The following is a 17838-nucleotide window of genomic DNA, read 5'->3' as shown; positions in this document are numbered from 1 at the left end:
TGAAAAATGTTTGATCTTATCTGAAAGCATTAAATTATAGAACACTTGATTTATTCTACAATGCATGCTGACACTTGTAGAAATAATAGCTATTAACAAAATCCAAGCACTTTTTAAAAAGCACACTATGGACTGTTTGCCATTCCTTAAATAACAGGACAATATTTGTTTCTACAGCTGGACCTTTGGAACTGCCTCTTTTTGAACTGATACCATCACAGAGGCAGGTGGTTTTTCATGGAGACCGCTTGCCATTTCAGTGCACTGGAACATATGTTGACAACACTACCCAAGTACACTGGTATCATGATGGTCATCTTATTGAAACTGATGAAGAGAGTGGCATATTTGTGGAGGACAGCATAATACACGACTGCTGTTTAATTACACGGTAATGTATACACATTTTAGTGATATACAGTACTGCAGGCAGTGCCAACAAATGCAAAATAAGTAACAAGCCTAACAGAAATGCGCGGAAAGATTAGTTTGATTTGGTGAAATGGAGTGTTCCATATGCATGGTGTTGAACCTTGAGAGAGAGGCATGGAATCTCCATATCTACATGTTGATGCATATTCTAACCCTCATTTTTCTAGTCTACATGCTACAATATTCAGATTAGAACTTGAAGAATCACTGAGAAAATGTTGGTGTCTCTGACTTGCTCTGGAATTGGGAGCTAGAGAAAACTCCAAGGTAGTGATTGGTGGTTCTGACACATAGGGTGATGTAAGGAATGGAGAAAAAATTAAATAAAGTTTTAATAACTCAGTAGCGTAGGAGAACTTTAAACCCTTAGCCAAACCACTTTTGCTGAGACAACCGGAAACAGCAAAGTGGGATCCAGCTACAAAGCACTATAAATAGAAGAGATTGGATTCATTTATTTAGGATCCAGCACATTATATACTATTATGATTGGTAGTACTTTAGTTAGATAATCTTGTTTTTTTGCATCTGACTAGTACCTGTCTTTACAGGTCTCTACAATCTTAGATATTACCATCCTTGGATATCCTCAGGTGTTTTAGATGTGAAAAAATGTTGAAAGAATAGAGTAGCATATAATTGAAGTAAAAGGTTGATTGCATAAAAAACATTTTAAAAATAACAACTAATAAAAAGGTTGTCTAATAGTGAACCTACTATGTTGGCTTATGTCATAACATATTCCCAGATTTGGACCTTAGCGTCCAAAATATGGGTGTTAGCATGAAAACCTCCAAGCTTAGTTACCAGCTTGGACCTGGTAAAGCTGCCACCACCCAAAAAATTAGAGTGTTTTGGGGCACTCTGGTCCCCCCAAAAAACTTCCCTGGGGACCCCAAGACCCAAATTCCTTGAGTCTCACAACAAAGGGGAATAAACCATTTCCCTTCCCCCCTCCAGGTGTTCCCTCCCTGGGTTCCTGGAGAGATACACAGACGCAAGCTCCGTGAATCTAAACAGAGGGACTCCACCTTCTCCTATTTCCAGTCCTGGAAACACAAGCACTTCCCTCTTCACCCAGAGGGTATGCAAAGTCAGGCTAGTAAATCTAACACACACAGATTTCCCCCGGACTTCTTCCTCCCACCAATTCCCTGGTGAGCTACAGACTCAATTCCCTGGAGTTCCCCACTAAAGAAAAACTCCAACAGGTCTTAAAAAGAAAGCTTTATGTAAAAAGAAAGAAAAATACATACAAATGGTCTCTCTGTATTAAGGTGACAAATACAGGGTCAATTGCTTAAAAGAAATATGAATAAACAGCCTTATCCACAAAGAATACAATTTAACACATTCCAGCAACTACACACATGTAAATACAAAAAAACAAACCTATGGTCTTCCTGTCTTTGTACTTACAACTTGGAAACAGAAGATTAGAAAAGCAGGAGGCAGAAAAATCCTTCCCATAGCCGAGAGGGACAGATACAAGACAAAGAACTCACACACAAACTTCCCTCCACCCAGACTTGAAAAAGTCTTGTTTCCTGATTGGTCCTCTGGTCAGGTGTTTCAGGTTACTCCTTTCCAGGTGAAAGAGACATTAACCCTTAGCTATCTGTTTATGACAGCTTATGCCTCTGTTTTGTCTTTTAGTTTTTCCCTCATATATATTTATTCATATATTTATTTTTGGTTCCCATCATGATGGCAAAAACAAGCTCTGAAAGAAGCTAAACTATTGCAAATATCTTTTCAGCAGATCCCTGGCCAGTTTCCCTATGTGATCAGGAAGAATCAGTCCTTCAAGGCTATTTGTATTCTTTACCACCACCCTTCTCTGTCTAAAAAACAGTGAAAGTAACCACTCTTCAACCAAATTATATCTTATACTATATGAGCAATTTGTAGGAAGGAAGAGGGTCATAGTACACTGAAGTATTAAATTGTCTGATCATATTAGGGTCTGCAAAATTGCTACTGCTTCCTCTTTAAAAAGTTAGTTTATGGAGCAAACAGACTGAATTTATTTGATTGCTAGCTTTTTGTCCAATCATAAAATACAAATCTATGCCTACGGTAATATTTTAATAAAGATTACTGAGCTTCTGTCTATCACTTTAAAGGGTGGTCTTAAACAGATGCTTTGAACCTTGGTTCAAGCGATCATTAGCTAATTCAGTTTAAACTAAATGGAAGGATAAACAAAAATAGATCTGGGACTAGGGGTTTTTTATTTCAAAAGGGCTAACTTTAAAGAATTAAGGACATTAGGGAAGTGGATTGGACTGAAGAACTTGGGGATCTAAAGGTGGAGGAAGCCTGAAATTATTTCAAGTCAAAGTTGCAGAAACTATCAGAAGTCTGCATCCCAAGAAAGGGGGAAAAATCATAGGCAGGAGTTGTAGACCAAGCTGGAAGAGCAAGCATCTCAGAGAGGTGATTAAGAAAAAGCAGAAAGCCTATAAGGAATGGAAGATCAGCAAGGAAAGCTACCTTATTGAGGTCAGAACATATAGGGATAACGTTAGAAAGACCAAAAGCCATGTGGAGTTGGACCTTGCAAAGGGACTTTCACTTAAAGTTGCTTTTTTCAGGAACATAATTACAAAGTTAAGTGAGGAGTTACTGTACTAAAAATACATTAGTAAAAGTTTGATCCTAAAATCACTTGACAGCATTTTCTAAGTTTTTATGTCATTTTCATGCACACTGTGTAGAATGGTTTTATTTATATTTGCTGCAGTTATATTGTGTATTACTGTAGTGCTTAGGGTCCCCAGCCATAAACTACCACTTTTGATAGGCATTATACAACTCTAAACAAAAAGTCCCTCCCCTGGGGAGCTCACATAGTATCAGTACATAAATAAAACTACTCCTTCCAGCAGTTCTTACTACATACTGCCCCCCTGTGTGTGCAGCTCACATTGAAATCCATTCCATTTCTGTGATTGCACTGAGGGCAGAATTTGACCCATAAAGCTTAGCAGCTTATGGTTCTACTTGAACAAAGAGGTGATGCTCCAAAAGCAACTTATTTGAACAGTTGTAGATTATTATTTTATTTAGTAGCTCCAGATTTTCAGATATTTGTAGACATGGATTTGTAACACAAATATCTTACTAAATCTTTCCATTTTATTAATTGATAACATGCAAGGATAGAATATCCAAATGCATATTTATGTCTTCTATGGTAAAACAGAATAAAATAAACTTTTTTTGTGTTAATTATAGATTTTTGAAACTATATTCTGTCTTGCGATATTTTTCTTGGCAAAGGGCATTTCCTTATGGGATATTCAAAAGGGTGTTTTCAATTCTGCTGCTAGCTCACATTTACCATTTCTTGCCAACAATAATAGTGTTTGATTTTGCTCATGTTGAACTTTCTGTCATTATTCCTGTATGTGTATATATATATATGTCATATCCATACATGGAAATGTAACTGTAATACGGAAATAATTTCCTATCATCAGTGAACTGATGTAGGAGAAATTGACTTGTGTTTGTACCAAGTCAGTGCTAGTTTCTTAGGGCTGCACCGTTAGATTGGGGCCTAGCTCATGGTTAGAGGCAGAACAATAACATGCAATCTCTGGAACAGCCCAGAAGGGAGACTGACTCACTTGAGCACCATCATTCTCCTGATCTCCTCACTTTTCTGGGCAAGGTGTCACAGTATTTGGTCACCGATACACTGGCGTAACTAAAACTTACAGGTGTGTGTGGAGTCTAGGCTCCAGCTACTCCCTCCAACACTTCCCACCCACCTTTGGGGTGAGGGTGGGAAATGTAGTCTGCTTCCCATTTTCACAGGAAGCTATAATACAGTTCATTAGCACAAGGGAGTAAGGGAGATGACTGATACTCGTATTCCCTGATGCTTGAATGTGTAAGCAGGGGAATGGTCCCACTATTGCGGGGAACTTTTCTGGCTGCTGTACTACCCCAGTGAAGTGGGCTAGCGAAAGGATCCGAGTCCTCGCTCCCTTTCCACTCTCCTGTCTGGCAGAGTCCTCATAACCCCAAAAAGGCTTGGCCCAGAATTCCTGTGGGGCTGCTGTGGTCGCCTGGGACAGGGGCTAGGGTGCCCCACTCCGGGGTACACTCTCTGCACTGGGCATCTTCCTGACCTACTTCATACAATTTAAAGCAAATTAAAAGTTGTTTAATTAACAATTAATTTTTAAAAAAGAATAAGGAAAAATGGGAAAGGTTAAAGGAAAACACATCACCCTGCTCTGTCGCAGGAACATTACAAACAGTGTCTCTGGACATCAGGGCACTTCACAGTCTGTTTCTTGTAGGTCCCAGGTCTCCTTCTCAGGCCCTGGCTCTGCTGCAGGGATGCTGCGGGTTGGACACTTGCAATGGTGGTGGCCCCACACCTCCGGGCTTTGGATGGTGGGACCCTTCTTCCCAGTGTTAGCCCCAGTGCTGCCCAGAGGATTCAGGGGGCCTTGGGCAAAGCAATTTCGGGGGCCCCTTCCATAAAAAAAAAGTTGCAATACTATAGAATACTATATTCTCGTGGGGGCCGCTGTGGGGCCTGGGGCAAACTGCCCCACTTGCCCTCCCCTCTGGGCGGCCCTGGTCAGCCCCCAGTTGGGTTAAGATCCGCCTCCCAGTCTGCCCTGCAAGGACCCTTGGCTGGGGGTGTCTTTCTGTGCTGGGCCCTTTGCCCAAAGTTTCCTCTTGGCTGGCCCCAGTTGCTCACCACACCTGGCACCATGGCTGCAGCTCTGCTCCCAGCACAGGATCTGCTCTCCCTGGACTGTCTCTGGCTCCATGGCTGCAGCTCTGGTCCCAGCACAGGATCTGCTCTCTCCCTGGGCTGTCTCTGTCTCTGTGACTCTGCTCCCAACTCTGACCTGCTTCCTGAGCTGCCTTTCTGGCCCCTCTGGATCTGGCACAGCTCTGACTCCCTGATTAGCCTGCCCATCCTGTCAATCGGGCTCAGAGGCTGAGGCTGACCTGTAGCACTGGCCTCTCCCCAATCTTTTAGTGCTGGGAGCTAGCCAACCAAAACACCCCCAATGAATGTTAATAAGGGGGCAACAATCCACTTACACATGCAAGGTGGGCCACAATCTGCCCCTTAGTTTGTAGAGAAAATAAATCCAGTGATTTGTTATAGTAGCCACCCTTTTACTGATGACTTAGTTATTGGGAGTTTTTAGGATTTAAGGACTTTTTAAAAATTGGGATTTTAAATGAAACTGAGAAGACAATTTTAAGTAAAGGTGTAAAATAAAGAGCAGGATTGATATATAGACAGTGAAGACGTTAACAGTCTGATTTATGGTGTTGTCTCATTTTTGTCCCATTCTATTTGCTGTCCTTTGAGATTACACATATGGACTCCAATCCTGCAAACCCTTAGGTACACAAGTAAAATTGAGGGCTATTTGCATATGTAAAGTGATTTACATGTGTAAATATTTCAGGATTATAGCTTATGAAATGGCTTGGTAACACTTAGGTATTAGGTTTGATAACAGTTTGTGATAAATTATAGGAATTCTAGGAGACTACACATTATTCTACATATTACCAGCACTTTTCTAAAACTGTTCTTTTTGTTTTGTTTTCCATTAGCTGGGCAGATATTGTTATTTTTTTACAAAAAAAAAATTCTCTTCCAGCTCAGGACAGTTTTACTTCCAGGTAACAGCACCCTTTCTGCTAACAGAAGAGTTATGTACAGCAAACAACAACAATCTCCTCAAACTTGAATCCATTTTTTTACTTTATTGTTCTGAGGGGTTGCCAGTATGCAGGTACTGCAATTGTATATTAACATTTCTCATTTTTAGATTTTCTGTTCAGAGAAAATATTGTAGCTGTCAAGAATCCATCAGCTGCTCTGTAGTGATAGGTTTTTTCCCCCGGATAATTGCACTATTTACCCAATAGACTCTAATGACTACTTTAGAGATTCTTTGTTCTATCCTGTAAATACTTAGTTAGGCAGTGTTTAGAAGCACTTATTTCATTGAGGCTTTAATAGTTGCTGTAGGGCCATTATGGTTTGTGAGGCTCTTTTTGAAAACAGTGACTTGTGCAGTAGGTTAAGAACCCATGAAAGTAGGTGTTAATGGGAAAACTAGCATGCCCATAACTGAAGCTGAGATAATACATGCTATTAGAAGACATACTATTCACATCGTCTAAGTATTTGATCATGATGCTGTGTAGATCCAAATGCCACCTGGAATTTATGCTGCTATGTCCCAATCATGAATCATTGCAAATGATAGTTTTTCATTTTAAAATGTGCTCAAAGTATAGAGCTATGAGCTGCCATAGACGTACATTGAGAGTATTTAGAATACATTACCAAAAGGAAATACGCCTAGGAATCTGAGCGTTTCATGCACATAGCATTTCCTCATGCTTTCCCAGCAGAGTCCTCCATATGCTGTGATGAGCTGTCTTGGGCTGAGTGTTAATGATTAAGGAAACAGGAAACACCTGTTTGAGACAATGCAGAACAAAATCACCACTGATAAACCTTGCAAGGGTAGGAGAAAAAAGAGATGCAAGGGTAGGAGAAAAAAAGAGTGAAATAAAATTCTGCAAAGTGCTAAAAGCATATTCCTTAAAGCACCTGTTCCTGGAGGAAAGTGATTAGATGTAAATCTCAGCTTTGAGTTACTTTTTTTTAAGTAAATTGATAATCCTTGTGGTTGCAGAGGAAAGTTCAAAAACAGGACCCACAAAGACTCAAAAACCAAAGGCAAATAAAAAGCTCAATACTTTTTACAAAATACATCATGATCTTAAAATCAATCTCATTTTTTTTAGTATCTGACTCATTATTTATAAATAGTTGGGATTGACAATACTGCTGTTGGAAAAGGAATTTCATTGGGTGAGAGGAAGAGTTGCAAAAGCATGCTGACAAAATGAGGATGAGGCAAGGTGTGGCTGTTGGGAGAGAACACACAGTAGGCATCAAGACATGCCAAGAGGTAGGCTGTCCGTTTCATGGCAATTTTGAGATCCAGAAGAAAGAATCACACATTTGCAGAAATAGTGATTTCCAGATTCTCTTGCCAGTTTTTGGCAAACTGCTAACCATACGTTTCCTCCGGAAGAGATATGAGTGAACTTGTGGTGGTGCTGATATGATAGGAGTATTTTGAGAGTTGTGTTCTAGAGATAAATCAATTGCAAACCATATGAATAATTAGATAAGGCTGTATGAGTGTAAAGTGAAGACAGAGTCTGGGAGACTTAGGCCTGGTCTACACTACGTGTTTATACCGGATTTAGCAGCATTAAACCGATTTAACCCTGCACCCGTCCACACAACGAAGCCCTTTATATCGATATAAAAGGCTTTTAAAACCGATTTCTGTACTCCTCCCCAACGAGGGGAGTAGCGCTGAAATCAGTATTGCCATGTTGGATTAGGGTTAGTGTGGCCGTAATTCGACGGCATTGGCCTCCGGGTGGTATCCCACAGTGCACCATTATGACCGCTCTGGAAGGCAATCTGAACTCGGCTGCACTGGCCAGGTAGACTGGAAAAGCCCCGCGAACTTTTGAATTTCATTTCCTGCTTGCCCAGCGTGGAGCGCTCATCAGCACGGGTGGCCATGCAGTCCCAAATCCAAAAAGAGCTCCAGCATAGACCGTACAAGAGATACTGGATCTGATCGCTGTATGGGGAGACAAATCTGTTCTATCAGAGCTCCGTTACAGAAGATGAAATGCCTAAGCATTTGAAAAAATCTCCAGGCTTTGATAGACAGAGGCCACAGCAGGGACTCAACACAGTGCTGTGTGACAACCGTAACGGAAAGCCAAAGAATCAAATGGACGCTCATGGAGGGAGGGAGGGAGGACTGAGGACTCAAGCTATCCCACAGTTCCTGCAGTCTCTGAAAAGCATTTGCATTCTTGGCTGAGCTCCCAATGCCTGAAGGGTCAAAAACATTGTTGCCAGTGGTTCAGGGAATATGTTGTCAATGTATCCCCCCGCCCCCTCCGAAAGAAAAGGGAAAAAAAATCATTTCTCGCCTCTTTTCAATGTCACCATATGTCTACTGGATGCTGCTGGTAGACGGGGTGCTGCAGTGCTAAACAGCACCATCCTCTCCCCTCCCCTCCCTGGTGGCAGACGGTACGGTACAAAACGACTGATAGCCGTCCTCGTCGTCATCCTATGAGTGCTCCTGGCTGGCCTTGGTGAGGTCGGCCAGGGGTGCCTGGGCAAAAATGGGAATGACTCCTGGTCATTCCCTTCTTTAAGCTTTGTGTCCTGGAGATTCAGTCCTGGCAGATGGTGCAATAGGACTGGTAACCATCCTCATCATAGCAGTGGAAGGCTGTGCTCCTCTCCCCCCGCACCCTTTAATGAGTAATGGAGATATCCTGCCTGGAATATCATAGCAGCTGGAGGCTGCCTCCCCCTCATTTTATTTCACTAAAAAGTCAGTGTTTCTTATTCCTGCATTCCTTATTACTTCATCACACAAATGGGGGGATAACTGCCATAGTAGCCCAGGCGGGGTGTGGGAGGAGGGAAGCAATGGGTGGGGTTGTTGCAGGGGCACCCCCTAGAATGGCATGCATCTCATCATTTCTGCGGGATATCTGGGGCTCTGACCTGGAGCGGCTGTGCTCTCTGGTTCTCTAGTAGACTTGCCCCATATTTTAGGCTGGACTGACTCTATTTTTAGACAAAACATAAAGAAGGGAATGACCCTGGGAGTCATTCCCATTTTTGTCCATGTGCCCTTGGCCGATCTCAGCGAGGCCAGCCAGGAGCACCCATGACAGCAGCAGACAGTACAATATGACAGATAACCATCATTGCCAATTTCTAAAGCAGCAGACGATGCAATAGGGCTGGTAACTGTCTCTGCTACCTTGCAAAGGAAAACGAATGCTGCTGTGTAGCACTGCAGTACCACGTCTGTCAGCAGCATCCAGTACACATACGATGACAGTGAAAAAAGGCTAAACGGGCTCCATGGTTACCATGCTATGGCATCTGCCAGGGCAATCCAGAGAAAAAGGACGCGAAATGATTGTCTGCCGTTGCTTTCACGGAGGAAGGATTGAGCAATGACATTTACCCAGAATTACCCACAATGCTGTTTTTGCTCCATCATGCATTGTGATCTCAACCCAGAATTCCAATGGACGGGGGAGACTGCAGGAGCTATGGGATAGTTACCCAGAGTGCAATGCTCCAGAAATCGACTCTGGCCTCAGTACATGGACGCACACTGCCAAATTAATGTGCTTAGTGTGGCCGCGTGCACTCGACTTTATACAATCTGTTTTAAAAAACGGTTTATGTAAAGTCGGAATAATCCTGTAGTGTAGACATACCCCTTTTCTAGGCAAGACAAAAAGACCACAGTTGTGAGGATAAATAGAGACCAAGAAATCTGATTCATCCCATAGATTTTTTTAGAAGGACTTTATGTACTGCCGTCAGTGACCTCTTGTTGATGGATGAGCAACTAAAGGGCATATTGAGAGGCAAGTGGTAATCAGCAGAAATTGTATAGTGCTGATATTTTATTTGTGCATCATTTGAGCAGCAATCTTGGGTTCTATTTGATGCTTAATTGCTGAACAGCTAGGTAAAGTGACTTAGCAAAGCAAAAACCCGTTTAACGTGTAAATCAATGCCCCTCTACCATTTTGAGGTTACCTTAAACTTCAGACTGTGCAACAAAGGATACTGAAAGCATGAGAAGTCCATATTGCTAAAACTTTTAGAAAAGAATCCCATCTCAGACAGTATTTTTAGACTCTAAACAATATTGTTAAAAAATCAGTGCCATATTTTTGGAAGGACACAGACCTAAGGCTTAATTATCTGAAAAGAACAAGAGAGTTTTCACATTAATTAATTGGAAGAGTAATGTTGGGATTTTTCTGAAATAATCTGAATTGATTAAATAAAATCCAGTGACAAGGGAGACGATTTACCATTTTGTAACTTATTAAAGACATGGGAATAGTTTAAAATAAATTTGTGAACTAAATGTACAAATCCTGTGGAAAACAATGGGGGCAGATATGGTACATTCTACTTGTTTGATGGAATAAAGGCAACTGAAAAAATTTGTCTTGTGATATACTATCTGACTGCTTAATTTTGAGAATACTGAAATATTGTAGAGATAAGAACATTAATCAAAACAAGTATTGTTAACTGTAAAGTTTTGGCTGAAAGTCTAAAAAAAAAAAAAATGTCATGTTTCCTAAAGAAAATAGGTACTGTTAGCTATTTTAGGGCTCGCTTATCTCCCTATGAGATGTGCTTAGAGGGAACTCTGCACAATTGAATCTTCCAGCATGGAATGGTGGAAGGGTCGGCTTCAAAAGGCTGAGTTCTTGCCTAATTGGAAGAATTACATTTTTACTCACTTCCCCCTAAAGATTTCCTGGGAAACCCACTTAACTTTTAAAAGTTCATGTTTAAAAAAATAATCATTTGAGGCTCAGGGTTTCCATTAATCAGGACGCCTCTCTAGAGACGTTACATACAATCCCACAATAACACATAACCATTTGCATTTTTAATACAGTGAATTAATCCAGTAGGGTTTAACTTAATTCAATAAGGTCTGTCCGGGCTATTGTCATATCTGTCACATACATCTATCTTGCCAGGTATTTAACCAGCTGCCACAGTGCCCCTCTCTGTCTCTCTAGCTGAGCCTGTCAGGCCTCATTGAGAACATCCTGAGCAGCCCTTGGCAACTCATGACCCTGGCAGGAATCACGACACTTTTTGACTGTTTATAGCCATTTGATCTGGCAGATCCCCACTTTGGCAAAATAAGATGTATAACATGTTGGAGACAGGACTTTTGAAGTCAACAGTTTGCCCCATTGTCTTTCAAGTGTCTACCTAGATGTTCTTATCTGGGAAGTCATAGTATTCCCTGTTTGTTATTCCCATAGCCTTCTCTTGCTTAATCAATGCATTCACAAAGGCAAGTCTTCTGACCCCAGTAACCCTCACTGACCAGGTTTCATACAGTATTCCTAAATTGTTATATTTCAATATTCATAAGTACAAGTGATTAGATAGCAGCCCCACTTCAGCCATGCTGCTGTACAAGCATTTGAACTACAAACCTGAGAGAGAAATAATTTCAAATTAAAAAATTAGTTAATGTAGTGAACTGAGCATTACCTTTTTCTGGCTAGTCCCAAAGGCCTGTAATCAAATAATCAAGAATCATCAAAAAGAGGTTAACACTTCTCATGAATCATCTGGGAAATGTTTTTACTTAAAAAGCTTTTTATGCAATTTTGACTCTGTTGGACTGATTGTCACAATGATATTTTTGTCTGATAACCTCTGCTAGTATACAAGAACTATGCAAATGGAATAAAACTTTCTTTGGATACAATATTCCAGTCTAGAATACTACTTCTCTGAGAGCAAATGGAAGATGTACAACAGGTCTAACTGCATTGTACCAAACGACTGCTATGGCAATCGAGTGAATTCCAAGATAGCTGGGTAATCCACAGGGTAGCACGGTCCTCTTAGTACATAAACCAAAGATGAGCCAGTTAGGCACTATTTAAATCACAATGAAACTTAATGTTTAATATATTAAATATTTTGAGTGTCTGGTTTTTCAACACATAGATTGAATTAAATGATTAGTTATATGTTTTATATATTTGATCAGAAGAAATAGAAAATCCAGTGTATTGAATTTGCTGACTTTGACAAATTGATTACACCTGGAATATATTTGCTAGACCTCTTCTGTGTTGCATAAAGACTCTGAGTATCTTTCCTTTTTCTTGCTGCTGCCTGACACAAATTTTCTTTAAAAATCCATCAGTTCTCTAAAGATATTTATTTCATGGGCAATTCTGACAATTTGTCAGAGATCAGGCTAGCAATATGTTAGTTTTAAATGCCCAGACTTGCACATTCTCTTTTGATTTTGATGCTTTAACCTTTTATCCTCTGTGAAAGTCTGCATTCTACACAGCAGCAGGCTCCAGGGATCATCATTTTTTAAATTCTTTGTTAGTATTAATAATTTATGGAGGCTTGGATTAGATATAGGCTATGCAGGCTTTTTGCCTAAATTGTGGAAAACAATTCTCTGCGTCTGTCTGCCTGAAGAAGAGTTAAGTTTAACAAAAGTTAAACTGTTCATGTTCCAATAATTTATTTTTGTTTTTCCCCTGTACAAAGATTGGTTCTTCCAGCGTTATACAGGAAATTAGATCAGATTCTAAAACCTTTCTGAAGGAAAGATTATCAAAATAGGCTGCTGTAGCCTTCCCATGGTTATTTTTTCTGACATGTAAATGACTATCAGAATGTAAGATAAATGTTGCTAAGGTATTACTTGGGGACAAGAAATGAGTAACTCATAACTCTACATAACATGACCTAGTTCTGATCTGCCTAATTAGTTATGCATAGCTCTAACGATGAAAATCTATGCTTCAAATGAAAATCTTTTGCCATAGGTTAACTGATTAAATGGGTATACTTTCTGCCTGTATTAAGCTTCCTCACTTAGCAATGACCAATGCTGCAGGCTGTTGTAGAGTATTATAATGACTTTTCATGGAATAGTTTCAGTTGTATATAGTGGTTAATTTTCCAGCATGTCAATCATTACATTTGAGAGAGGACTCCTATCACACATAAGTTCTCCCAGCACAAAAAGGAGAATATATGTATATCCTTGTGTTGGGCTTTGCAGGCCCCTCACTAAGACTAAAGGAGCGGTGGAGCAGTACTGGGCCAGAAGGCCCTTCACCTCAGCAGCTGCAGAGCATGCTACAAAAGGGGACCTGTTAGAAATAGGACTCTGGCAAACAAGCTGTGGGGAGAGTGAAAGAGAGACTATATACAGGAAGGAAGACAGTTAGTACCTTCTAGGAAAGAGGAATACACAGGGGAAGTACTGTGGGTAAGGCCCAACCAGTCAGCCAGTGACCTGACCTCTTTTTCTCGCCCCTTTTCTCTGACAAGGAGGAAATCATTGAACACTGCGAAGCGAGCTGGGAAGCCCCAACTGCCTATCTGATTCACTGAGACTGCTTGAACAACCTTTTGTGAGGAGGCAAGCAGAGGGCTGTGACCATTCCCCAAAAAAAGAGAGACCTGGTGGGGAGGGGGGGTTGGAAGTGGCCCAGATGAGGCTGGTCTGGGGTATCAGCCAGTGGGAACAGACACATCCCTTGGGCTCTGGGCTGGGACCATGTGGAGAGGGATCACCCAGGTCTCCTTACCCTTCCCTCTGCCCCTAGTCCAACATAGAGAAGGACAGACTGTAACTTGGCTGCCAGACCCTGAGATTGCCTGACAACAGGGGCGGCTCTAGGTATTTTGCCGCCCCAAGCACGGCAGGCAGGCTGCCTTTGGCAGCTTGCCTGCGGGAGGTCCCTGGTCCCGCGGATTTGATGGCACACCTGCGGGTGGTCCGCCGAAGCCAGCGGACCCTCCGCAGACAAGCCGTCGAAGGAAACCTGCCTGCCGCCTTCGCGCTGACCGGCAGAGCGCCCTCTGTGGCTTTCCGCCCCAGGCACACACTTGGTATGCTGGTGCCTGGAGCCACCCCTGCCTGACAAGGCCCCCAGTCCCTCCAGACTTTGGAGACTGCTATGTCACAGCATGCCCTCTGCGCCAGCTGGCCTCTGAGTGAACCCCACTACAATCCTCTTCCTTGCTTTCGAGGTTCTGTGTTATAATATAAGGTGCATGACAAATTGACAGTGAAATCTAAATGAACAAAATTTGTGCTACTCGGCCCTTTGACCTCTTCGGGCAGCTCTCCAATCAGAACACTTCAGTTCCAAATTGCACTAATCCCCTCTTGTGAACACCTAGACTTTCCTCCACTGTACCTCTTGCCAAGTCACAAGCTTCTACTGGAAATGGCAACTACTGCATCTCTCAAGAAGAGAGAGAAAAACCATTCCAGTTTTAGGAAAGGCATGATGCCCGCTGCAGTGGGCTCTTTCTGTCTTCTGCTTCACCCTTCACCCCCTCACTACTGCCACGAGGTCTGCTGAATGAACTCGTGGGAACGATCCTCAGCCTTTGTGGGATAAGCCAGGTGTCTGAAAGAGAGATGGCAGCCAGAGGCACAACTAAATGCATCTCTTGTGAACAGGAGGAACCAGGAGCCTCCATCCTCCTCATGTCTTGATTCCACTCTGATCAAGCTTCCTACATTCAGCATTCTTCTAGGCTCATGTGGAGACTGAGAGTTTCTACCCCTTGCCAAGACTCACCACCATCCTCAAGGAAGCTCAAGATCAGCCTGTTATTAGGAGCCAAAAAACACTATTATTATTGGAACCTTTGAGAAGGCTACTGTAATAATGCCAAGACACGGCATAAGCAGTGTACCTCCTGGAAAGATTTACAAAGGAGTTTAAAATTCTATACAGACCCAAAGTCTTCCAGAAACCTGAAGTTGCCAAGGATTATAGGTGAAAAAATGTTTAAGGCATCAAGTTGAGTGGCAGGACAATTTACAGACTTCTCTTTTTAAGAATGTAAAAGGTTTCTCTACTTGACCAGTCCCCAAAAAGCCTCCAGGGGAGAATAAAATCAGTTAATCATTTGTCATATCCAGATGGTAAGAAAATGAACAATTTCACCATTGGGCTCACTACCCAAAATGTTCCTAGAGGAATATAAATTAATTCTTAATTTGCCATGGCCAGATGGTAATTCGTACCCTAGTCATTATGCAGGGTCTTCTGCATTGCTTAACCCTGGATCTGGCCTTTTATTTTGTCCACCATTAGTCAAGGCTCATAGAAAGCTAAATGAATCTGAATGTCAGCTTCCTCATATGATCTCAGAGAACGCTGATCTCTTGTACTTCTAATGTAAGGGCTAATGTTACGCTAGTAAATATTTGCCTGTGGAGCTGTGTGAAAATTAAGTTAACTTAATTAGCAAACAAAAACTACATTTAATAGTAGTTAAGATTATGGCAAAACTTTGTGCAATCAGAACTTTAAAAGGATGGAAATAAGAAGTTAAGGGGAAAGACATGTACATTCCTTTCCAGCTTCAGATTTCCCACAAGCTGTTGATAATGCAGTCTGGTACCCCCATAAAGCCTTCACATCTGTATCCAGCAGATACTCAAAAAGCAAGTGCATCAAACTTGTTCTCAAATGCAAAACATTAACAGTTATCTTATATGCTTTTTTATCAATTATATCAATAGATTAGTTCATCTGACTGTCCCATATTTCACACGTTTCAGAAGTTATTCTGCCTCAATGCCACTGTGAAGTCATTTTTTTTCAAAAAACGTTTTATTGAAAAACAGTTTCAATGGAAATTTTTCAACTAGCTAGAAGTTTTTGTCCCCAGCTGACTGTGAAAGTGGTGTGAAAGTATCTGTGGTCTGAAAGAGTAAATTTAATTTAGGAATCATTATCAACTGGTTAATGGTATTGAAGTGACTAGCTGAGGAGGTCATCCTCCATTGTTTATGGAGAAAAAAAATGGGAATATAAATTGCTGAGTGAATCAATCAATTGTAGTCCATTTTGATATAGATGACAGCATCAGTTCAACTAGTTTGCTTGTGAGGAAATTGGACACCTTCATGCAGCTAATGTGTTGTTTAATTTATTCATCATGATTTAAGTTGAAAGAATAGAAATTTGTCAAGAAGTTTAAGATGACAAAATGCAATAATTCTGGTATAATTCTTTTTACTACACATTGCCTTTAAAAATTGTCAAACTCATGACAGATAGCTTAAAGGACCTCCAAACACCTGCCGATAAGGTTTTATTTTAACTACCTCAGATTTTATTTTGATATCAGTTTGACAGTTACTGAACTATGTGATATTGTTTTATCATGCACATTTATCACCTTGCCTGCATTCTGGCCATAATCCATTTCTTCCAGAACATCTAACATTCCAAGTCACTGAGCAGATTTGAACAGCTTCCATTTTTGTAAAAAAATAAAAAATTTTCAGGGAGATGTTGCCTTTCCCGTCCTCCCAACTCCTTTTGAAATCTAGAATTTCTTCCTAGAAATGCATTTCCTTGAGGATCAGAATGAGCAATATTCAGTTCTGGATCAGTGACAGATTTACGGTCTAATTAATATATTGCGATTTGTTTATTCGAAAGCAAGCTTTTTTCAATGGTGTAAATTTTTCATGGTGGATCATGACACTTTACACCTTTAAAATATCAACATGAATTATGTAAATAAAAGTGTTTAGGTATCTTTTAAAGGTGTCTCATTGTTTGTTAGTGATTACAATTAACAAGGCACCTCCCAGAAATTCTGAAAGGGAAGAGCCATGACACAAGAATCTCGCAGTCTAAGGACAGATACACAAGTTAGAGGAAGGGGAACAATGTTTGTTTGTTTCCAAGTAGATTTGTTGTAGGTAGGACTCAAACGAAGAATATTTGCTGTATGTAGCACAGCAGAAATGCATCTTTAATAAGGACTTAAATGTTGAATTTGCTTCCAGAAATTCAATAGTTAACTTTTTTGTTTATAAGATCTATGGAATTGCACTCATTAGGTGAAATCCTGGTCCTATTGAAGTCAATGGTAAAATTTCCTTTGACTTCAATGGGGTAAAGGGTTCCCTCATTATACTAAGGGAAGCAGGGCTGACATGTTGAAGTCTATGAAAAATAGTATTAATACAATTTAGAAATAGGTCTAAAATAATTCCCCAAACCTTGCAGAATATTTGGCATACAGAGTCAACATGTTAGTATGGTGTGGTACTGCACAGAAGTTTCAGTGTTGGGGACTTGATAATAACCCCTATATTTAGGTTTCTTAACACTCCATTCTAAGGGTTTGTGTGGGGAGGGGGTTGTTTGTTTGTTTTTGATTTAGGGGTTTTTTTTTTAGACAAGTAGTAACACCTCCACTGTTAGCAGAAACAGTAACAATGAGAACCCCCTGGCTATACAAATGTATTTTCGTTGTCCCTCGAATTGCCATTCAGATGCCCCTGAGTTGCACAATACTAATACAATTATCATTTTCATCTTCTTGCTTGCATTACTCAGGAAACTGTTGACAGTTTGCTAAAATCACTGAAAATTGTAAAGATCCAGGCCCATGCAGATGCTGCAGCAGTACAAGACACTGGCCTGAGAATGCCTTGGAGTTGCTAAAACATCTTTGGGGTGGAGGACATCATGACCAAATTCAGGTTGCAGTGGCAACTGTAAATCTGGCATTTTCTAACTTTCCGTTGTTTGACTTTGCAGTGTAAATAACATTCTTTTCATGTAGCTTTTTGTATGTAACTGATACTCATTTGGGATGACCTGTACAAATATCTGTGGCTTTGTCACTCATGGTCAGAACAGCTAATCCAAATTCATGTTGATGAAAACTTCATACCAAATCAC

At 40.8% G+C, this 17838-nt stretch overlaps 1 protein-coding gene across 1 annotated transcript in view; it reads left to right on the top strand.

Moving 5' to 3' along the window:
- The window catches only part of ADGRA1 (adhesion G protein-coupled receptor A1), a 454050-nt gene that overhangs the window by 217132 nt on the left and 219080 nt on the right, over positions 1-17838 (top strand). Inside the window, exon 7 of the mRNA XM_050959295.1 lies at positions 178-391. Within this exon, the coding sequence (XP_050815252.1) occupies positions 178-391 (214 nt within the window). The remainder of the gene's footprint in view (positions 1-177; positions 392-17838) is intronic.

This window comes from Gopherus flavomarginatus, chromosome 6 (assembly GCF_025201925.1).
Source record: "Gopherus flavomarginatus isolate rGopFla2 chromosome 6, rGopFla2.mat.asm, whole genome shotgun sequence".
NCBI classification, from domain to species: domain Eukaryota; kingdom Metazoa; phylum Chordata; order Testudines; family Testudinidae; genus Gopherus; species Gopherus flavomarginatus.
The sequence above is the reverse complement of the archived record's forward strand: the minus strand, read 5'-3'. Positions and strand labels throughout refer to the sequence as shown.